Below are 22,626 nucleotides of genomic sequence, written 5' to 3'. Positions count from 1 at the left end.
TGCTTCTTTTCCCAAAACTTTTAGCTCGTCTCACAATATCATGTAAGCTGAGGAGAAATACTTATTATCTAAAGTAAAAAAAAACCCCAACTTCTAACTATGCCAAAGTCCTTCTATTCATTTCAAATCTGCAGCTAGTTCCTCAACTCTCAAAGTGACAACAGAGGTTCAGACGAGTTAAAGCCACAAGAGACCTTTACTGTTCTGCAGCCTGATCACTGCCCTAGCATGGGTGGTAGAAACCTGCTCTGAAACCCCTACAGGAAAACCATTTCTATTGATTGAGCCAGACTGTCTAGCTAAAATCTATCTAGCCAAAGTCATCTCACATTAAATTAAATATTGTAAATGCTGGACACATCATAGATGCTTTATTCTGCTACAAAGATTATTTTTTTATCCTGTTACTCTTTTGTAAATATATACACTGTGAATGTAAACATAAGATTGGATCCAGCATTCCTAAGCATTTAAGCAGCTAATTTTCCTTTTTATCCTCCTTAAAACACTTTGTGCTCTTTAGGATCTTCTGCCAAATCCTCAAATCTGTACAACATATTCCAGAAACATTCCTACAAGATGTCTGCTTTGCAAAATAAAACTCCAAGAACTATTGGACATATTCAGATTATTCAGAGAAAGAAAGAGCTGATGCAAAGGATTTAGGAACTACGCCTCATTTCCTATTCCAAATAATTCAGTAGCAAAAGTTGCTATTCAATTACATATGCTGTTGAATGTGGTCCTTAAAACTACTTAAAATTCCATTTTCTAAATTATCATGCTACTGATCTCACAATTTAGATTGGTGTTTGGTGAGATTTGGGCTCCAACAGAATGTGTCCTGTTTACAAGAAAGCTTAATTAGCACTAGCATCTCTACACATTTAACAGAAGGGATCACATTCCTCTTACATGGACAGTATTTGGTTGGTAGAAGTGTCTAAAAATTGTGTTACATTTTTGCTGACGCTTTCTCCTTAAGCTGCTTTAGCAGACTTCGCAATATCCTACCTGATAAAATTTACTTTGGCCAAAATTAATCAGTCAGCTTGATGTCCTAACATTTACTTTTCTCTTTTGTTGTTTGCAATGCTTCTTGGAACTGGGACAAATATCAGGCGTGTGCTCATGTAAATCTGAGGTATGTACTATATAAATGAGGCCCCAGCTCTCGCTACCTAGCTACCATCTGAGCTGTATTCTTAGATCTTTATTTCTGAAAGGGATCAGTTTTCCTCAGGTGCCATGAAGGCACTAGTAGCTTTAATACTGCTTGTTCAGCTTCCAATTCACAAAGCTGTACCAGCAGCTCCCCCTGCTCCCTTGGGCTGTGATGACCCAGAATCTGAAGCAGCAGCTGAAGTTGCTGTGAATTATATTAATGGCCACAGTCATCATGGATACAAGTTTGCCTTAAACAGAATCGAGGATATCCGCGTGGTACCCCAGGTAAGTGAGGAGCTTGCAGGCAGAACACTGTGTTCACCTGGGATGCTTGGAAATCACCAAGGGCCTGCAAGGGCTGTATCCTCACATGGGGAAATCAGCATGGCTCTGTTGATTTAAATGGGGCAAGGACACCGGGTAGCAGTGGAGAATCCAGGTCACTGGAATGTATCTCTCAAAGAGCAGAACAGAGGGGGAGAGAGAAATGTTCAGATGTTTTTGTACAATGCTAGAAAGAGCTCGGGTTACAAACGCAGCACATTTCCTAGGGCAGAACATTCCAGGTACTGATTTGTAAACCCAGTAGCTAATCTGGAGAAAACCTGCATCTTTGGGATGTAGGTAATTACTTATTGGCTAAACACATACCTATCAAAAACTCCATGCTATTTGTGATTTTGTAGTAGGCATTAATTTTACCTAATGTCCCATTGAGCTGCCAAGGGGTCTAAATGGAAATAACAGTGGCTTATTTTCCCTAAGATCTATTGCCATCATTGTAGGCATCTAGACAGGACATAGAAAAGGTCATAAATACAATGTATGTGCAAATTTAGAACCTTTGATTCTCTTAAAACATGGAAAATAGTTCCATGAGTGAAAACATGACAAGAATGATAGACATGAGTGAAACTCCATGGCAGTTTTCTACTTGTTATGAAAGAGAAGATATCAAAAGATACATTTAGAAAAGACTACAACAGACATAAATGAGATTAGAAGTGTGTGCAGAGTTACCATACAAAACCACTGGTGACACTGCTTTGCTCATATTAATGCTTTTGCACTAAAATTACTTAATTGGTTTAAATGGAACCACTCATGACTTGAACATCAGAATCAATCGTGGACCTAGGGAACCCAAGGAACTGTGTCCTTTGTTACAGATGCAAAGGAACTGGTGCACTTCAGTGTAACTCAAATGGACTAAGGAAGACAGGTCAATGTTCACTGGTGTTTGTTTTGTGTCTAGTTATAGAAACATGAAGTTTTTTTCATCAAAAAGAAAGCTGTTGATTTTTAAAACTACCCAGCAAAATAAAATTAAGAGAACTGACTCACTACATACAAACTTGACTTTGCCAAATTTATGAACCTGTTCTTTATTAGCTGGAATAAACTCAGTGTGATTATCTTGACTTACTCCAGATTTGGAGTGCTGTTTTTTTATAAAGTTAAAAGTAAGGACCTTTTCATTTACTCTGGTGTATGCTTGGAGCTACCCGTGATAGTCAGCAACAGAGGAAGTGCAGCCCCAGGGAAGAAATCTGGTGATGTTTTGTGAAGAAATTACATCAATTCCAATGGTTTATTTTTTTCCTTTCAGGGGCCAAATAATGACTTAATATTTCTTGAACTTGACTTACTGGAGACCAAGTGCCCTATTCTCAGCCCTACACCTCTTGCAAATTGCACAGTGAGGAGCTTTGCAGAACATGTAAGTACCTGAACACTACCTGCAGGGTCCAAAGGTGCATGTTCAATATGTTGATGCCAGAGGCCAGGCTATCACCAGATTCCCAAGCAAATGTCATATCCCTGTAACAGCCTATAGCCACCCAACCACTTGTAACCTCCTTGCTGACTTCACTGTCTTCATGTCAGGAAGGACTTCACTCCTGGATTTCTTTCATGTCCTGTTATCTGAAGAGGACTGATCTCTGCCAACATAACATCCCACACGCAGTCCATGAATGCCACGGGGCCTTCTTTAGGGGCTCCACATTCAGTCAGCCCAGATGTCACTGCCTCATTGCAAACCACAGACAGGGCAGGCTGTCAGTTGTGCAAAAATACCCTTCCCTTGGCTACATGTGGGTTGTTACCTGGTGCAGTTCCACCAAGCCTTCTCTTCCTAGTTACAACTGCAGATGAGCTATTCCCTTCAGATAGGGCTCTGCCTTTGAAGTAATGCTCAGCTGGAATTTACTGGCCTCAGATATTTTGTTCTTATGCAAGTGTGATCCAGCTGTGAAACACTTTCCTGACCAAAGCAGTGGAAATGTTGTCTGAGCCTGCTGTTTCTAGAATGGGGCCCAATTCACAGAGCTCACTAAATATGAATCATGATTTACCCCTGTATTCATCAGGGCTCAGATTCTATTTTCCATCGGGGGGGAGGTAACTCTAACTGTTCCCTCTTCCCAGTGACTCCAGCTTTGCCTTTGACATCTCCTCCCTGCTGGATCATGTTGCTCACACAAGGCAGCACACTCTGCTGTTACCATGGCCACTGACCAGCTGAGATTAGTGAGAATGTTATCAAAGAGCTCTGTGGAAGGTCTTAATTCATAAGTATTCATATTCTTTGCTCTATATGAGAGACAAACCTGTACTAAATGTCCACAATCTTGCTACCCTGGTACTTTTGAGATACTTTTGAGATCCAGATTTGGATCCAGATTTTGTAGCTCTGATCTGCCTTTTACAAAATCACAGACATCAGGACATGCCTAGCAGTGCCTTTGCCATCAGACCGATGTTGCCAGGAATGGTCAGCCAGGGTCTGTTCTTTTGAATTTAGTGGCCCTTTATCAGAAAATCCAACAATGTAACCCTTTGATTTTTGTCTCTCTCTAGGCAGTTGAGGGTGACTGTGATGTTAAAATGCAGAAGGTGGATGGGACATTATCTGTACTTGCTAGCAAATGCCACTCACATGCAGGTAAAGGCTTTGTTCTGTAGGTTTGAATCTAGAGGCTGGAGTATTTTTATAGCAGTGGTTACAGTTCAGTGGCTTTTCTGATTCTAAACTGCTGGGTATAAATATGGCATAAAGGACAACCGTTAATGGGTTTTCTAAATCCAGCCCCCTTTTCTGGTTTAATTCCCTTACCAACCACTGTTTCTCTTTGCTTCTCTTTACTGTGACAACTAAGATACTGTAAGACTAACTGGGGAGCAAGTCCCAGATTTGAGTCTTTTCAGTCAGCAGTTTAACCTTAAGAATTTGATTCCTTGTTGATCTGAGTTTACTTGCACTTGTTGGTCATCAGAGTCCCATTGGCAGATGCAGCTTCTTTACTAAATCCAGCATTTTCAATACTGCCATGGGAAAGCAGAATGTCTATTCTGCCTGCTCAGTGTGAGATCTCTTTGCTCTGTACGAAATGTCTTCTGTACTACTGTCAAAACTGATGACTAAAATAAAAAACACAAACACACTCCAGTGAGGTAAAATATCTTATTTTTTCTACCATTCCTTGTGTGAGGTGAAGCACCTTTTCACTGGTGTCATAGAGAGATTTCCAGAAAGAAAATTTTCTAAAAACTGAGTAAGAACATATAAAATGTGCTACTGAAGTCCACAGCACTTTTCCTTGCAGAAAGATCTGAATGGCCAAGTCGTGTGACACACTGCCATCTATAGCCTGCACTGGAAAAAATCCTGCCACTTTAATTTGGGACAGGTTTTTAAACGGTGCTTTGTGTTACTGAATAGGCCTATAATGCCTTTCTAAACAATTTACAATCTGATCAAAACATGATCTGTTCCTCCTGCAGACTCCAGTGAAGACATTCGTAAAGTCTGTCCTGACTGTCCACTGCTGGCAAGACTGAACGACACAGAGGTGTTAGAAACAGTGTCAGCTGCACTCAATGACTACAACAGCAAAACCACAGATTCTTACCTCAGACTCCTCGAGATTGGAAGAGCAAAAATACAGGTAATTTCTACAGCTATGTCTAGCCTTTCGTATAAACATAATATTTCATGTACAGTAATTGTGCGCTGCTACCTAGTTATGTTTGCAAACAGACACAATTTGCTTGCTCTAATTTGCCCTCCTGATTTGCTTTTAATTTCCCAACTATTATGTGTCATTTTAGCCACAGGATTCCCTTTCACTCCAGTGGGAGATGAAGCCACAACATTTGCCTTTTATCTTTTCTCAGCAGCTCTGCAGTTTCTGAATGCAAAGTCAGTCAAACATCTTTCCTGTTTTATCAGTATCACCCAGGGCACGTTGTTGTTACTGAGTTTGCCGTGGGTGCCACGAACTGCTCTGCAGAAGAAGCTAAAGCCAACGTGGGAGCTTGTCAGCTGCTGCCCGAGGATCAGTCTGTGAGTATGGCAGCACAGCAGCCCCAGCTCCGAGGTGGAAAAGCAGACAGGGCACGTTGTTGTTACTGAGTTTGCCGTGGGTGCCACGAACTGCTCTGCAGAAGAAGCTAAAGCCAACGTGGGAGCTTGTCAGCTGCTGCCCGAGGATCAGTCTGTGAGTATGGCAGCCCCAGCCTCCCCAGCTCCGAGGTGGAAAAGCAGCATCATGCTGGGATGTGCTTGCACTGGAGCAGGAATAGACCCCTGTGGGGATCAAAGTGCAAGAGATGAGTAGCATCAGGATATGTTTTTCAATATTTCACTCTTAAAGCGATATCACACCTTTCTCTTTTCTCTGAAGTACCTGGACTGAATTCTAATGGCTTTGAATACATTTGAAAAAGGCTTGAGTACCAGAGACAGAATATTTTTAAGGAATAGACTATATATTATTGTTTATTCTTAAAATGAGTACCTGAGAAAATCAGGCTCTTTGTACTGGACAGTACACAGTAACATTAAAAAAAAAAAAAAAAAAAAAAAAAAAAAAAAAAAAAAGCAGCAGACTGTTTCCCCCTCCTACAATTCCAGTGCACTCAGTTCTGATAGATATGCTTTTGAAAATTATACTGTATACTTTACTATGTTAAAATTCTTCTGTTTCTGATGAAACTGAGTCCTAAGCAGTTCTAGGGGGTGGAGCTCTTTACCTAGATTCTTATATATTCTTTCCCTCCCTCATATCCAGACATACAAAGGATCTTACTATAGAAGAACACAGGAGTTTCCCTTATTTGCTGCTTATGCATTTAAAGAGCTTTATTTTTTGAGCCCAGCAGGCTAAAAAGCAAGCACTCTACTTCTCAGATAAAACATGAGAACAAGTTGCCATTTCTAAATGTGCTGAAATCAAAATGCAGTCTCCCTCTATTTTCTAACTATTTTCTCTTGACTATGTTCTGCTTTGCCAGAATTTTGGTTTCTGCACAGCAGTGATGGTAAAAAGTCCCTCACAAGACCTTCAGGTGGACTGCCAGTTGTACGGACATCAGGTACCAGCTCCAGATATTCCCTTGCTTTCCTGGGTATTCTAGCCTACTGGTGCTGTTACAAGGCATCATCTTGAGTTTACTTCTTTCACTATAGCCTGCATTAGCCACCTGTGATAACTTAAGTTTGTATCCTAAAAGCCAAGGCAAGGTAGCTGCTGATTACCCTACGGATTCCTGTGCTGGGAATTAAGTCATGTCTGCCATCCATGCTTGACACAATTTTCCCTCTTGACCATCTGGGAGATTCACATGTCCAGCAGGGCAAAGGGAACCAAACTCTGCTCAGATAAAGGGATGGGGCAGATAAATGTAAAACAGAAATCAGCATTGTCAGGCTGGAGGCTTTTAGTCCTTAGACATGACTCAATTGAGGGACCTTGTTGCACTGCTATAGCAAGGGGAGGGAAACGTGCACCTGACCTGAGTACTCTCCAGGTATTTTAGCCCACATTTGGTCTCAGGAGGACTAGGTGGTGGTTGAATGCTTCCTATGGACAACAGCTCTTGGTAACTCAACAGTAATTAGCTGTCTAGGAGGTATATGAAAGAGAAAATGCGACAGCTGGTCTTGAATGTTTCACCAGCTGTGCAGGTGGCCCTGAAAGATCATATAGCACAGAATTTGGTTCTAATGATTCATTTGCTATAAAAAATGTGTTCCTGGGTTCCTGTCCATGTGTTCCAATGCAAATCAGACTTCTGTGATAGTCAGGAACATTTGAGCCTGGGTTGCAGGCCTTCAGCTTTTAGGAGCAGGGTACTAGTCAGGTATCAATTACCTGTATGTCACAAGCCCCAAACCACTGAAAACCAACATGACCTGTTTTTCTTTTCCAGCCTGGAGTTACCTATGCTCATCCGGGTCAAGACACATCAGCAGGACTGGCACCCAGTGCTGTAGGTGTCACCAACCATAATCTTGGGCTTTTCCACAATAACCCTGTTGCATCTGAATCCAGCTCTTCAGAAATTTTGCGTTCCATGCTCTCAGCAAAATCAGTAACAAAGAGAGCAGTTGCTGCTCAGCATGACAAAGTACCTCGTCCAGTTGGCTTTGTGCCTCCTCCTCCTCCCTGCCCTGGGAAGATTCGCCACTTCGATATCTAGGCTGTGTTTCAGACATGCAAGGCAGCCAAACTCAGGGATCAGTGCAACAGCAACACACAGACCACAACATTGACTACAAATCGGTGACAACACTTGACTCTGAGCCTGAATGAGTTTTACCCTCCAGAGGGCAGAGCCATGGTCAGGGCCTTGCAAAGGCCTGCTCCAAAATATAGATGATTACAACACATAGCAGTAGTTTACTTTACATACAGGGATTCTCTAGCTAAAATACAGAAAATATTGTTTCAGTGAAACTGTTGTAAGAGCTATACAACAGTTGTAGCTTTGTGATAGAAACACCACCCAAAAGGGTAGTTCACAATAAAATGTTCAAAGCTTTGCTACCTTCTATCTGTATATATTTTCATTTAGTTGTCAAGTATCTCCTTCGCAGCATTATGAGTCATATTCTGGGCTTGATTTCAAAAACACTAAGCTCCTGCACTTCTCATCAGCTTCACTGGGATGTGTGGGTGCCGAGCACTGCAGAAAATCAGGTCAGTCCTCCCTTTTGATCACACACCAATAGCACTAAAGAAGTGGCAGGAAAAAAAGTACTTTTCCCTTCCACCTATAATGTTTCCTACCATGTACCTATTTTGATATCCACCAGAAGTACCTCAAAACTTTTGGACATGGCACAAGAGCATCCATATCTATGAAAAGAACAGAGAGTCAGGACACATTTTCAGCTGGCAGGCTGAGAGCATCAATCCCTGCAGCCAAATACATGTGTATTGTCTGTGTTCCAGCAGACACACAAGTGCAGTACAGTCGTGGGATCCTGCATGGTCTGTGTGCGTATGAGGAAATACCAATTCAAGGGAATAAAAAATATATGACGGGCATGTATCTCATATAACAGGACCCTGACAATGATGGCAATTTACCATTGTCCTAGCAGTCAAATCTTCCCTGAATTCCTGGCACATGTTAGAGGCAGAATCTATTCTAGGTAGAGAATTAATAAGGGGCTGGGGCCAGAAGGATCTTTACTGCCAGCCAGACTGGAATTCTGCAGGCCCTGGGGAACAGTCTCAAAGACAGTCATGAATGTTTAACCAGGAACAGCACTTGCTACAAGATAATTATCATGCAGGCAGCAAAAAATTGCAGAACACATGTCATTTCTGAACTCTTTCAAATAACCTGTCCTGTTCTCCTAGTTACAACCATCCAGTACTCAGTAAGCAACACAACTAACACTTGCTCTTGGTGATAGTGCAACAGCTCACAATACAGAGAGGGTCTGCTCTGCTGGAGAACGGAAAAGTCATTGGCACTTGCACCAGTGCTTCAGCTGGGTGTGTAAAGAAAGGAAAATCAGACTCTATAAACCACAGCCTAATGTGATGGCAGCACACTGAGGGCAAGCTCTGCCTGTGAAGGCAGCTGCTCTCACATTTCAAGCAAATGTTGAGTTTTGCAGGAAGCATGCTGTGGGCAATGGCACCAGCCACAGCCAGTCAGTGTCTCAGGGAGTCTTTGCTCCTCTGTAGAGCAGTGACTCCAGTATAACCTGCATGCAGCCATTCCTTCAAAAAGTGCTAGTATTAAGCTGTAGAAATCTCTTAATGCAGTAAGATAGGAGGTCTTCCCATCTCACTGCATGAGACACAGCACAGTATTAATGAAACTTCAACTATTCTGTTCTGCATCACTGTGACACCAGATACATGAGACTTTTCAAAACCAGAATCACCATTACTAAACTATAGATATTGTCTTCTATATAACGAAATAGGAACTAATTTATAGAAGAGAGAGGGTTTTCCAGGCTTAGAAAATTTTCTGATGGCAGAAACAATGTTTATAGAAGGGATCCCTCGCCCTGGGGATCCCTGAAATCCAGAAATGCTGCATTTTCTTGTTGCCTTTTCAAACCACACAAAGCAAAGGTATGTAGCAGAAATATCTGCAGGCTCCATACTCACAGATGTTCTTCTATACCTGGTGAAACCAATCCCTTGTTTTCTAAAACAGGAAGAAACAAATTTTCTCTGTGCATTCCAGTTTGGTTGCTGCACCTCTTCTCCCTTGTCCTCTTAAGGACACACCGTGCCTCCTTACAGATCTGTTTTCCATGACTGCTTTGAAGCAATCACTTTGTCTCCCACCAGTATAGCCCCATTTTCATGCACCTGGGCCTTAGTAACAGAGTCAGTATTTAACAATCGATTCTCTGGGCAATGAGACATATGAAATGGTGGTAGATTAAATACAAATTCCCCCTCCCTTGAAATGCAGCATGAAGAGTTTTGCCAGGTCTGCATCACTAGCTGACAATGTTTTTCAGCTTTTTCAGACCCTGTTTTGCAAAAGCTCATGTACTTCATGTGCTACTTTGGCTGAACATGCTCGGATTTCCCAGCTGTGTCCATGTTTTGAGGTCAGCCACTTCAACAGAGGAATTTTTCCTTTCCAGGCAGAGGAAGAGTACAAAGAACAGAGTCAGGGATATAACAATCCCCTATTATAAGAAGCACCGACACAGCCAGTACTAACTGGCACCCATCTCCATAGAAATGCCATGCACTGTAAGGATAAAGAAAATGAGTTATTATCCTTTAGCTGCAGGGGAAGCAGCCCCAGGCACAAGGAACAATGGGAGTGAGTCTGCATTGCTGCTGCTGCGGTTCCTGTACTATGGCTACAGCAGTGTTTCCCAACATTCACCCCTTGTATCCCATCCCTCTGGGACACAGACCGTGCATTATCCCTCACCCAACACGAGAGGGGCTCACTCTAGCAGCCATGTGCCCCTTCTGTCCTGCTATCAGGTTTTTGCACCTCTGCCACCAAGCAAAATCTTCTTAGAGGAGTTTCAGCTCCAGCACTGCTGCAGGTCTTCCGGCTGTATCTATAATCCCAGCTTTCTATGGACATTCCCTGGGACACATTCTGCCATCTCCCAGATGCTTTAAACACTTCTGGGCTAAGATTCTTTACACAGACAATAAAAAAAGTGACAATATAGAAATCTTTAACTACTCCAAACATCACAGTAGTATTGAAGAGACAATTATGCTCTTCACTTGCACTTTTTCTTCCTCATTCAATAGAACTTTCAAAACTAAAGGTACTTGGTGTTCTCCAGCAGAAAGAGCAATCACAGAGTCCCATGAGAGACCCAGAGCTAGGGACATGGTAACCCAGCTTCTGGTATACTTCAAGGTGAAATGCTGCAGTTGCCCCTTAGTAGAAAACCAGTGACATTCACTGGCATCCTCCCCAAGTAATGGTCCCTGTCACTTCTCCAGATCTTCAAGACAGAAGCTACTTGTAAAGTTATTCCCCCTTGTCTTCAGCATGGAGTTCCTGACAGGTTATTCACAAGGCACACTGCTGTCATTTCAAACTAAACTTTCTCCAGGAAGAATTTGCCATGACCCTTGAGGGGTGTCAATGCCTCCAGGGCTAAGGGGTAGCATTCAACTGTAGGTAGCCAGACGAGTAGAAATGCTCACAGAATGAATCCAAACTGAGCTTTCTATCACAACCAAACTGACTGCATATAATAGAGTCAATATATTTGTTTAAAACTGTCATTTAACAAATACAAAGTGCAAAATCAGTCAACCTTGTGGCATTTATCCATTTTCTGTTCACATTACTGAGACCCTTGTCTTCATTTTATTTGGCAGAAGAACTGGATCACTGACAGAACAGAACTGAAGCCAGAGTTGCTCTGCACATAGACTTATTCAAGCAAATCTGGTTTCTTAAGGAAGCAGCTTTGTGTGTGTATTCTTATCCCTTGCTATGAGGTCAAAATTGCATGATCTGCCCAGTGAAGTCCAAATTAGAGATGGAAAGCCAGGAGGAAAAATTGCTGTCTTGTCTCAGAGGGAGCAACAACACTTCTGTAAAACCTTGTAATCATTGACTTAGTGTTTACTGTTGCAGCTGTAGGTTTAAAGGTGATGGTCAGTATGCAATAAAAAGGGGGCACAAGTTTATAAAGAGACACAGCTTCGCTATAAAGGTCTGTTATCTTGCTCAGGTCTCAGCCCCTCCATCCTGACTGACCACCCCGATCTGCAGCACTGGCTCTCTAAGCAGAATGGTTTGGCTTGCTTGGATGCTCTTTGGCATGCAGGTGCTTTGCTCCTGCACTGCTGCCCCTCCGTCCCCAGGAGCAGGGGCTGCCCTGCTCTGCCCCCGCTGCGATGACGCCGCAGTGGAGGAGGCTGCAGACCTGGCTCTGCGCCACATCAACGCTGACCGAGAGGAGGGCTACGTGCTCAGCCTCTACAGAATTGTCAGCGCCCGAGAACAGCCACAGGTAAGTCACCCTCTTGCTCAATATGTGTTCCTCCCTGTGTCTATTTCTCAGAAATATCTATTTGAATGAAGAAATATTTCCAAAGGCAAACGCAAAGCTCTATTCACAGGACTCCAGAGGCCATGTCAACTTTATGCACAGACTAGAAACAATTTCATCACACTGTGGGCAATTAGAGAGCAAATCTCAGTCATGACTCTCTGCTGCAGGCCCTTGGAATAGCTCCAGGCATCAGTTCAAATTTGATATGAAACACCAATACTCTGATTTAATTTCATTTTACACCTTCCTCCCCCTGCCTTGAGCAGTTGGAGTGCAAAGGCTAGTAAGTCATAGTGTGTTTTGCACAAAAGATATGAGCACTAACAGGTGTAAACACATCCTGCTTGGGACCGAGGAATTCCTTTACAGACCTCTAAAAGATGACTCATTCTCCAGAAGAAACCTGAAACCAGTTCAAGGGCAAAAAATACACTGAAAATACCTACAGAATATCACACACATTTCCTCAAGTATCATATTTCTCTGTGTCTGCTTAATTTATGACAATTTTGTGCTACAATAACTGAATCTATTGGCACTAACTAGGGACAGCCTGAAATGAATTCACAAGGGCCTGCAGCAGATGAGGCACTATGGGAAGCCTGCTGCTAGCATTCCCTGCAATGCCTGCTCACTTCCCATAAGCTTACCTTACCTGAAACGCTGAGTTCTGAACACTAAATAAAATTAGGCTTGTTGCCAGATGCTTAAAGATCTGTGCTGGCAAGGATATGACACCTCTTCCTGCTGCTCTTACAAGGACATGGTTCCTGCAGACACACTGTGGACTCCAGCAACCCGAGATCTCTCACACAGCTAAAGATGCTCTGCTGTATTTTGTTCACTGTGTTCTCTATATTGCCTTGCTCAGGTGACAGAATGTGCCCACTGAGCAACTGCATCAGGTCTCTTCAGAATTTTCCCATGCGATGCAAGTGAGCTGGCCCAGAATCCACATCAGCAGGCAGGGAGTTAGGTGCTCAGGCCCCTTCCTGGGGCTATTTCATAGAGTTTGGTACTCAGACTCCTTCCTGGGGCTACTTCCTATTGACAATAATTAGAGCCCCCTATGAGTACCCTAGAGTGCAGCATGGTGGGTGCAGACATGCTGTAAAACACCTCAGTTATCTCCCTACTTCTCCCTTCACCTGTGCCAAAGATGTCTCAACACTGGAGAATTTTGGTCCTTGGTTGTGATTTGTCTGTCACTGAATTTCCTAAGGCTTAACTTATTGCTTTAGAGCAAGCATACTTTGTTCATCTGAAGGTTTAATTTACTTATTTTGTTTTATTATTATTTTTTTTTCATCTATTATTGTATCCTGTAAATAAGGTGTTTCAAGACATTGCAATAACAAACTAGACATTCTAAGCCCTTTGTCCCATGGTTGCTGCTGCTGGGACTGAGTACATAAGCAGCAGTCAGCAATGTCAAGGGGTTCATGCACAGTAACAGCCTTATGCCACTTCCCATTCCTCTCAAAAAAATTAAGTTTTTTTTTTGTTTTTTTTTTCCCTGCGTACCAGTCAGTGGTCCTTCCTCTCACTTTATTAAGTAGTACTGAGGATAAAAACATTTTCAAAGTTACTTCAAATTCAAATCTGCCCTTAAGCTACCTGTGGTTCAGCTTTGCTCTAATTGAAACTAATGAGCCATCTGCTATTAACTTATATGCAAGTAGGACAGAGCTTGCTTTCATACAAGATACTCATGATTAGCTTCACTGATGGGTACTTAACCAAAATTACAAAACATGCCAAAATATTTTATTTCTTTCCCTTGCACCAGGTCACCCTGCTGCCACATCTCTGGCTTGCCCAGCATACACTGCAGCCTGGCACCAGCAGTGCTGAGGAAGGAATCTTTTTGGCAGTGGAAAGATATACAACTTTTTATTCAATACTAAGCAGATATCAAAAGGCCTTTGCATAACTGTCTTGTAATGAAAATTAAAATAAGGATGATTAAATCTTCAGTGATCTGAGCTCTGAACAAGCCCCAAATTATCCTTTCCCTGGGGGAGAATGATACATACAGAAGCAGGTAGACCAAAAGATGTGTAGATTTTATAATAAACTTATCTGCTTATTAGAGCTGGTGTTATACAAGAGACCTATAGGCAACAAGAAATACAGTTTGGTCTGCCCTAGGTGTATTTAGTGTTTCTAAGATCACCACTCTTTATAATCAATATTCATGATTCAGCTGAGGAAACCCATCTAACACCAAACACATTTGATTATAAGAACATTTCTTTAATGAGGTATTTGTGTCCTTTTGCCTCCAGAACACCTTAACAACCAGTTTGAAAGCTCAAGTCACCAATTCCAAATATAAGACTCTTTAAAGATGTACATTTTTCTTGGCTATTTCTTCTTCATGTGGATAGTCTTAGTGATGGCTTTTTTCTTATAGAAGTCATATTTAAAGTTACAAACTTGTACCAAATGTTGCACTACTCCAAAACACATTTTCAGCAAATAGCAATTACTCGTTGACTGGTCTTACTGTGTGCTTACTGATTTAAGCTGTATTAGCTATCATATTAAAGAGAATTATCATAATGTTATTTAGATATCTTATACGTAAACAGAAAATTATGATTAGTCCCTTCCACAGAAGGATCTCTGCAGCCAGGTGTGGGGATATTGCTGTGCCACTGCACAAACAGCACTGCTGCACCTCAGTGTCACTCTTTGTCAAAATAACTTTTGATCTTTCCACAGCCTTCAAAATGAAACTTATAATTAAACCTCAGGATTAGTGTAAGCAAGTCCTGAGATCTCAGTGTAAGGCATTGCCAGATCACTTTATAGAACACTTAGAAAAAAAGATAATATGAAAATACAAAAAATATTAGAAAGCATAAGAAGTTGCATATGTAAGAATAGAACTAAAAGACAATAGTAACAAAACAATTTAATAATTATTTATATTTATTTTCATTTTGCCCTTTCATATTTAAAGGGTTTAGTATTACTAGTATACATGGTAGAGCTCACATAAAATCACCATCCCTCAGATCTCTAGAGGTGTGATCAGAGTAGTTTGTATCTCTCAATCTGCTCAGAACTCCAGAGCAGACACCACTTTGTGGTTTTCTAAGCAGTATGAAGACAAAAAAAGTCAGCAGTACTCCAGCCTCATAGGCCCTATGGACTGGTATTTAGTCACTGTTAAACAGAGGCCAAAACTAAAGCCAAAATGATACAGATATTGGCTCCAGACTTCCACAAGGTTGTTGCCCCATTTAATGTTTTCTGCACAATGACATCAAGCAGGGATGAATGAACACTGCTGTCATTCAGACTGGTTTTTCTCCCCCTTCAGCAAAGACATAATCTCAGTCTAAACACGTAGCTCACACCTAAGTTCTTTAGGTTGTATAAATGACAGTTGCCCTCTTTCCAGCTTTCCACTAAGGATATAAATAAAACATGATCCAACTAAGCTGTATCCTTGATAAATATGCTGGAAAGGTGCTTACCCATATCTACTGTGGAAGCAGAATGAGGAGCTGCACCAAGCAGCAGCTCATCTTCCTGCACTGTGATGTAAGCACTAGATATCTAGAACTGTATTTTTAGTCCTTCCTTGTACTTCTTGCCTGGAAAGGTGTGCCTGAATTGCTTTGTGCTGCAGTGATCTGAATAAAGGTTTCTGGACTTAAGCACAGGTCAGAACTCAAGGACTGGACTGAAGCTTTAAGTGAGTCTGAGACACCCACGTGACCCTGCAAGGTCTCTCACAGGACTCCCTGGCAGCTGAGAGAATATTTAAGCTTCTCTATCAACACAGCCTTTGCCTCTTTAGAGCAAGTGCAAAGCATCCACACTTGAAGAAGACACTGCCCCAAGAAATAAGATATTTCTCTTTCTAATGCCTGCTGGGAATGTTCCATGTTAGCAGTTTTTTATTAGTTGTGGTATTTACAATCTCGTTCTTATTTCAGGCAAAATAACCTACCTTTCAAGTCTGATAAAAAAATGCAGTTGACAGTGAAAACATCAACATGTTTAGTCTTTATTCTTGGATTCTGGTTGGTACCAGAAACAGAAGAATAAAACTGACCAAAGGACTGTTCTTTATATAAAGCTAGCTGCATGACCAAGCCTGTTCTAACAAGACCTGAATTTCACCTGATTTGCCACTTTTGTCACAGAGAGTGTTCAGTTTTCAGGATATCTCTGCATTCCACCTGTGTGTTTCCCATTTCTTCAGCTCTCCTTTTTATGAGTCCCTACTTTGTTTGATACAAAACTGGGATGTGACCCTTTTATTTCTTGTTTTCAGGAGATCTCTGGTTCTGTCTTCTATCTCATCTTGGATGTAGTAGATACTGAGTGCCATGTACTCAGCAAAAAGTTGTGGAAGAACTGTAACACCAGACCTGCTCATTCGACTGTAAGGATTTTATTTTTCTATTTAATCTCACATATGATGAGTTACTCAGGTACTACTGATGACTGCAAAATCCCTACACTTGCATTTTTAGTGGGCAACAAAGCTTAGAAAAAAATTAAAGATATTTTATAATATCCACAATTTTACTCTGTACCTTCTAGTCAGTTTATAGACTGGTAAGATTTATTTTAAAAAGTGAAAATTAAAAGAAAGTTTTTGACCAGAGCTAATAGAGAGACCAAACTAAATAGCCATGCTAGGACACTATTTAGAATAATGGTTTACTTTTTATAGCAACCCTATAAGAGTTTATTTTAAAGACAGCCTGTCAAGGAGGGAATAAAAGAAACATACTTTTATATAACATGTGATTTTTGGTTTAGTTTAATTTCACTTTTATTCTGACAACTTTGCAAAAATTGCACTGAAATAGGAGAAAAAGGAAAGCTCAGCAAGATAAGCTGCAAAGACAGAAAGTGCTCCAAGACTGTTGCTACAGGTGACCAAAACTGCTGTGAACAACTGAAAAAAACTCTTAGAAAATGAAGAATGACAAGAAAAAAGGTTCATATATATATATATATATATATATATATATAAAGAAGTTATGATTAAATTTTCCTGGACTGCTTCTAAGGCCAATCAATCTTAACTTTTCAATGAAAAACTAGAAAAAAATAAAAAGAATTCTGCTCACTTCTCATTACAGCGTTTTCAGCAGAAAAAGGGCACAAAGTCTATATGGTTTATATGGCTTCAGTGAAGCCAAGAAATGTATGTCCAGAGGCCTTGAGCACACATGCAGCAATATCTAAGAAGCTCTCAGAGAATATACTATCAACTCCTAAATATAAAAGCACAATGGATATTAATAGGCCAGTATTTTTTTCGGCCACAAAGTCAGATTTTTTTGTGTGCAAGGATGACCCACTATGCCACAAAACTGATTTATGGTCCTTTCTACCACTCTCCCTATGATTATAGGGAAAAGGGGGAAGATGGAAGACAGGTGACTGGATCCAGACACTCGGAATTATCTCTGGGTTTAAACTCTCTGAGTTCCAGACATAGACCCAGCCCAGGACAGAGACCCAGGAGCACTCTGTGACACTTGGGCACTTCTCAGCTGCCAGAAGAGTGGCCCTGAACAGGCTGCCCAGCAGTCAAGCACTGCATTTGTGTAGCTCAGAATCACACCAGGGGATGAGCTGGCCTTTTATTTTCAAATGAGATATTGGAAATGTTCTTCATTGTCATTTGAGTATTAACAAAATTTTTGTTTTGAAAAGAATTCCATAATTGCAAGAAGAAAAGAAACCACTCCTGTCTAGGTAGTAGATGATCAGTAAAGGGTGCAATATTAATTGTTTCTAAATGTTTATATTGTTTTAGGTTTACGGTCAATGCAAAGCAATTATCTATATTAATCAGGCAAGAAATATTGCTCATCTGAATACTTATGAGTGCACTTTACAACCAGGTATGTCTTTAACATACTCTTTATAAGAGAACTGGAAAAATTCTTTGCCAAATAGAATTACTTTAAATTTTAAATGTAATTATGACACCACAGTATCTCCATTAGCTTCAGCTGCCCTGATTTTCTCAAGTCAGTGATCATAAGGTCAGGGAGGTAATGCAGCTCAAAAGAGTTCATTAATAACTGTTTTAACCTCTGGGACACTCAGCAGAGCCTCCATATGGGCTTTTACCCTCTGAACCAAAAAACATTTTTGTGGGTTTGTGAAAGGCAAGGAAAAACAGCAAGCCCACTGTCAATAGGCTGAATTTTTCCTTCGGTGTCTGCCTCCACTGCAACATTTTTATGGGTCTGTAAATACATAGAGATTCAAAATTACTGCGGGGTGCAAACCACATATTTTTACTCCTGGGGAGTGGAGGACAAGTGGGCAGGGTTGGGCATAGATGCATTTACAGTGACCTACAATGTCAACATGCTTTTATGGTTATGTCTTGTCTAACAACACTGTTGTGTTTCAATAAAAAGTTCCAGGGAGATATATTTGGTCAGTATGTCCTGACTGCCCAGTTGATGATTCTCCAACTAAGCCTGAATACTTGGAGGCTGCCGCCCGAAGCCTTGCCAAGTTCAATGGAGAGAGTGAACAAACTCATTACTTCTCTGTCCTCAATGTCACAAGAGCTTCAATGCAGGTAATCCAAGGTTCACCTGACTTGGTTTAGCCCTTAAAAATCCTTCCATCCAGAATACTCCTGATCTTCGTGATCCAAGACTGATTCCATTTCTTGCAAAAAGAAATGCAGTCAAGACATAGACTTGCTTCCAAAGTTCAGAAAAGCTTCACTGTTAACTCTTTCTTCTTCCACCACCATGAATTTGCAATTCCCTAATAGAAAGTATTTAGTAAAGCACAGTCATACCTTCCAATACCTACCTGTAATTCACTGAATGAATATAAGCATGGTTTAGAACTAATTTTAGACTAACAGAGAGCTCATGATCTCATGGCTAAATCCTCTTTGTTTACCACAGTATTACCTAGTCTCTCTAAAATTCAGTATGTGTAGATAGCAAAGTGGTTTTTCTTCTTTGTCTAAACCATCAGATATTACTACAACATACTATTTAATCACTTTCATTTTCTAACCCCAATTTTAGAAATAGTAAAATGATCCTGTTCATTAAAACAACCAGAAATTTTCAACAAGACATTGAAGAGGGTCTTTGGCTATGTAGTTCTATGGGGATGCTAACTTATGACAAAATGTAAACCGATTTCCACTACAACAATCCATGAGTTATTAAGATCGTGCATGTATAAGAAGTAAAAAATGACCAGGCAATAAAGCAGCACTGGCAAAAAAATTCACACACAACTAACAGTAACAGAACTAAAAGTAATGTAACACAACTAACAGTAATGCCCAAGTATCATCTGTTCCTTCCAGACCTACCAGGAGTTTTTAATGTATTTCAAGGTCAGAAGAAATTCTTTATTCTTCCTGACACATGCACAAGTTCTAATTGCCACTGGCCTCTCATTTACAGTGGGTCATTGGTCCTGCATATTTTGTGGAGTTTTTAATTCGGGAGACATCTTGCTCCAAAGATGAAACGGTTGCTGATATCTCGATGTGTGAGCCACTTCCACCAGAAGTAGCTGTAAGTACTTTTCCTTGCATAAACACTGGTTTTCCAGATACTATGATTTCTCAGAAAATATTTAGTATTTATCTCCTTGGCTCTTTGCAGAAAAGAACCAAAACCCACAATCATCTTTTTATGGATCATAGCTCTATAGTGTCTTGCAAGTCTACAGACTGCTTCAGAATAGAGAACCATTTCAGCAAAAGTTCTGAACTCTTACTAGAAGTCCAAAAGCAAAGAAAACAAAAAAATATCATTCAGAGAAAGGTGGAGTAGCAATCACCTTAAAAAATCTGGATGAGTCTAAAGGATTTATCCCAAAGAAACAGACATAGACAATAAATCACTAGCAATACATGAAGACTATATTCATACTACAATTGGGTCAGCTAAGGAAAACATTTTGGAACAAAGGAAAACATTGTAAGAAAAACTGGAAGACTAAACGGGCATGTTGTCATGAGGTAACATTTCAAGTGGCATTTTAAATGAGATCCAAGCCATGATACTTATAGCCATGATACCTATAGATGTATATACCTATACACAACTACTAGAAACAGCATTTTTTTCACAGTTTCTTTCACTAGTATGGCATGAAATTGATTCTCTGTGGAAAATTATATTATGGTCCACACACAACTTGCCTGCATAGGGATATTCTGCTGCAGGAGAACTTAAGCAAGCTGTTGTAGTTTGGCCTTAAGTAGTCAGCTTAGTTTTGCTATTGTGTTACCTAACCCTCCTTTGCAAACACAAGGCCTTTATCAAAACACTGCCTGCCTTTGTGAGGTTGCCAATCCCAAAATAAAAATTTGCCCAAGCTGTTTATCCCTACAAATACACTTAGGAGCTATAACTATTCAGCCTTTCATAATCACTTATTTTACAAGATAGGAGCTTAGTATCAGGGCTCCATGTGAAAAAATGCTTGTATTTTCTTCTTACAGAAAATCGGTTTCTGCAAAGGCTCTGTAGTAAACAGTCGTGTGGAACAGTTTGTCACAATATCCTGTGAAATCTACAGTCAGCAGGTATTTCTTAATCTAATCTTAATATTGCAAGAGTAATACTCCTTTACAAAACAAATATTGAACTTTTGAAAGCCTAGCCATTTTTAAGTTTTCTTATTCACAAAGATGTTCTTCAAGAAAGTGATAAGGTCAGATCAGGAAGAATTCTCTCTTGTGATAAAACAGACTGTTGTTGGGTGGACAAAAAGGCAATAGAGTGAGTATAGAGACAATCCTGCAGAATGTGTTCAGAATGGTCTACAATGAAATTGTAAATCACAAAGGGAATGCAAGGCGATATTACTGGAGTTACCCAAGTTTCATGCACCCTTCTCCACTGGCACAAGAAGTAGTTACATCCATCTATCATTTGAGCTTCTGTTCTGTAGCTGGTCTTGGAGGACTAGAGATTCTTGGTGTGAAGGATAATCTTCATGTCTGAGGGAATTTGGAACTGCTTCATTTTAGGTAATGCTTATTCTTTGCTATTTAGGATCCTGCCACTGAAGAGGAAAACCAGGAAGCTAATCAGACCCCTGGAAAATCCATGCAGGATCAACAGGCTTCCCCTTCAGATGCCAATCATTTTTCCCCACACCTGGAAAAAACAGTGGGCTGGGTTAAAATTCTGCCCCCTTCAAATGAGGACATCACTTTCCATAGCCTAAGAGAAAGTCAAAATGAACATAAAGACAGAAAGCCAGCTCCTCCTAAGGCTGTAGGATCTGCCCACAGCTGTGATGGAGAAAAGACTCAAGTAAGCAAACCAGACTTGACCAAACCAGTCACTGGACCAGTTATTCTCCCTTTTCCTGAAGAACCTTCTCTATCAGATTCATGTCCAGGAAAAGCAAAGCAGACAGAAGGCATCCTCCATCCTCTGATAACTAGAAAGCCTTTCACAGCCTAGCCAGCACCCCAGCACCTCAACTATGTGCAACAAAAAACCAGCAAAATGGCAACATGGTTGTCCAGTTGTGTAACACTTTCAAGTAAATAAATAGTTTGTTACAGTCTTCATCTTTGGCATCCTCAGTCTTATCCACAAGAACAGATTGGCAAAAGAAATTTAACCAGAGGCATTTTCCAACAACAGTGTTTGGTTTTTAATTCTCAAATTCCTCCGATCAAGCAGGGCATGAAGGAAAGGTGGAGGATAAAAGGGATGGGGAGATGAGGCAAGTGTGACATCCAGGCTGGCAGGGCAGGGTCTGTCCTGTGGTGCCCGAGGGAGGCGAGCAGGGCACACCCAGGGATGGAAGTCAGGTTACTGGAGGAGCCAGGTCACTGTGTAAGTCCAGGGGCAGGAGGCAGGCCTGAGGGCCAGCCCTGAGTGCGAGCCAGCAAGGCATGGTCAGGGGCTGGGGTGGTCATGGCAGCGAGTCAGGCACAGACCAGCAGTGTCCCAGCAAGTCCACAGTGACCGGACAGTGTGAGGGACACCGGGCTGCAGGTCTGTACCTGCCTCTGCACCTGTGGGTATGCACCTGCCTCTGCATCTGCAGGTCTGCACCTGCCTCTGCATCTGCAGGTCTGCACCTGCCTCTGCATCTGCAGGTCTGCACCTGCCTCTGCATCTGCAGGTCTGCACCTGCCTCTGCATCTGCAGGTCTGCACCTGCCTCTGCATCTGCAGGTCTGCACCTGCCTCTGCATCTGCAGGTCTGCACCTGCCTCTGCATCTGCAGGTCTGCACCTGCCTCTGCATCTGCAGGTCTGCACCTGCCTCTGCATCTGCAGGTCTGCACCTGCCTCTGCATCTGCGGGTCTGCACCTGCCTCTGCACCTGCGGGTATGAACCTGCCTCTGCACCTGCAGGTCTGCACCTGCCTCTGCATCTGCAGGTCTGCCCCTGCCTCTGCATCTGCAGGTCTGCCCCTGCCTCTGCATCTGCAGGTCTGCCCCTGCCTCTGCATCTGGGGCCAGGCATGGGCATGGCTGCGATGCAGCAGGAGCTGCAGCTCGGACAAGGCACAAACGCTGCAGCCTCAGCTTTAAGCAGCTCCTGAGGAAAGCAGCTCCTGAGCAAAGTGGTTCCAAGACAGGAGCCTGTCCCCAAGGCCACCAAGGAACAGCCCAGCGTGCTGAGCCTGGCA

At 41.6% G+C, this 22,626-nt stretch overlaps 2 protein-coding genes across 2 annotated transcripts; both read left to right on the top strand.

Annotated features, from left to right (window-relative positions):
- The first annotated feature begins 1,183 nt into the window (after positions 1 to 1,183).
- On the top strand, positions 1,184 to 7,985 carry AHSG (alpha 2-HS glycoprotein). The gene is made up of 7 exons (XM_041405911.1): positions 1,184 to 1,452; positions 2,777 to 2,887; positions 4,030 to 4,114; positions 4,954 to 5,117; positions 5,402 to 5,515; positions 6,466 to 6,546; positions 7,384 to 7,985. The coding sequence occupies exons 1-7, from the start codon at positions 1,249 to 1,251 to the stop codon at positions 7,651 to 7,653; spliced, it is 1,029 nt and encodes a 342-aa protein (XP_041261845.1). The 5' UTR covers positions 1,184 to 1,248; the 3' UTR covers positions 7,654 to 7,985.
- Positions 7,986 to 11,719: 3,734 nt separating this feature from the next.
- Positions 11,720 to 21,441, top strand: FETUB (fetuin B). Its single transcript, XM_041406079.1, has 7 exons — positions 11,720 to 11,941; positions 16,278 to 16,388; positions 17,781 to 17,868; positions 18,397 to 18,563; positions 19,420 to 19,533; positions 20,469 to 20,552; positions 21,025 to 21,441. Exons 1-7 carry the CDS (start codon positions 11,720 to 11,722, stop codon positions 21,439 to 21,441), a joined length of 1,203 nt encoding a protein of 400 aa, XP_041262013.1.
- Positions 21,442 to 22,626: the final 1,185 nt, after the last annotated feature.

This window comes from Onychostruthus taczanowskii, unplaced genomic scaffold (assembly GCF_017590055.1).
Source record: "Onychostruthus taczanowskii isolate IOZ18803 unplaced genomic scaffold, ASM1759005v1 scaffold24, whole genome shotgun sequence".
Lineage (NCBI taxonomy): Eukaryota > Metazoa > Chordata > Aves > Passeriformes > Passeridae > Onychostruthus > Onychostruthus taczanowskii.
This window is presented reverse-complemented; position numbering and strand designations above follow the sequence as displayed.

What these genes read in the sequence shown, in the direction of transcription:
- AHSG (XM_041405911.1), top strand. Translation starts at nt 1,249, where the DNA reads ATGAAGGCACTAGTAGCTTTAATACTGCTTGTTCAGCTTCCAATTCAC. An exon ending in ATATCCGCGTGGTACCCCAG is followed by an intron (nt 1,453 to 2,776) that starts GTAAGTGAGGAG and finishes TTTTCCTTTCAG; the next exon opens with GGGCCAAATAATGACTTAAT. An exon ending in TTGGAAGAGCAAAAATACAG is followed by an intron (nt 5,118 to 5,401) that starts GTAATTTCTACA and finishes CTGTTTTATCAG; the next exon opens with TATCACCCAGGGCACGTTGT.
- FETUB (XM_041406079.1), top strand. Translation starts at nt 11,720, where the DNA reads ATGGTTTGGCTTGCTTGGATGCTCTTTGGCATGCAGGTGCTTTGCTCC. An exon ending in CCAGACCTGCTCATTCGACT is followed by an intron (nt 16,389 to 17,780) that starts GTAAGGATTTTA and finishes ATATTGTTTTAG; the next exon opens with GTTTACGGTCAATGCAAAGC. An exon ending in GTGAAATCTACAGTCAGCAG is followed by an intron (nt 20,553 to 21,024) that starts GTATTTCTTAAT and finishes TTTGCTATTTAG; the next exon opens with GATCCTGCCACTGAAGAGGA.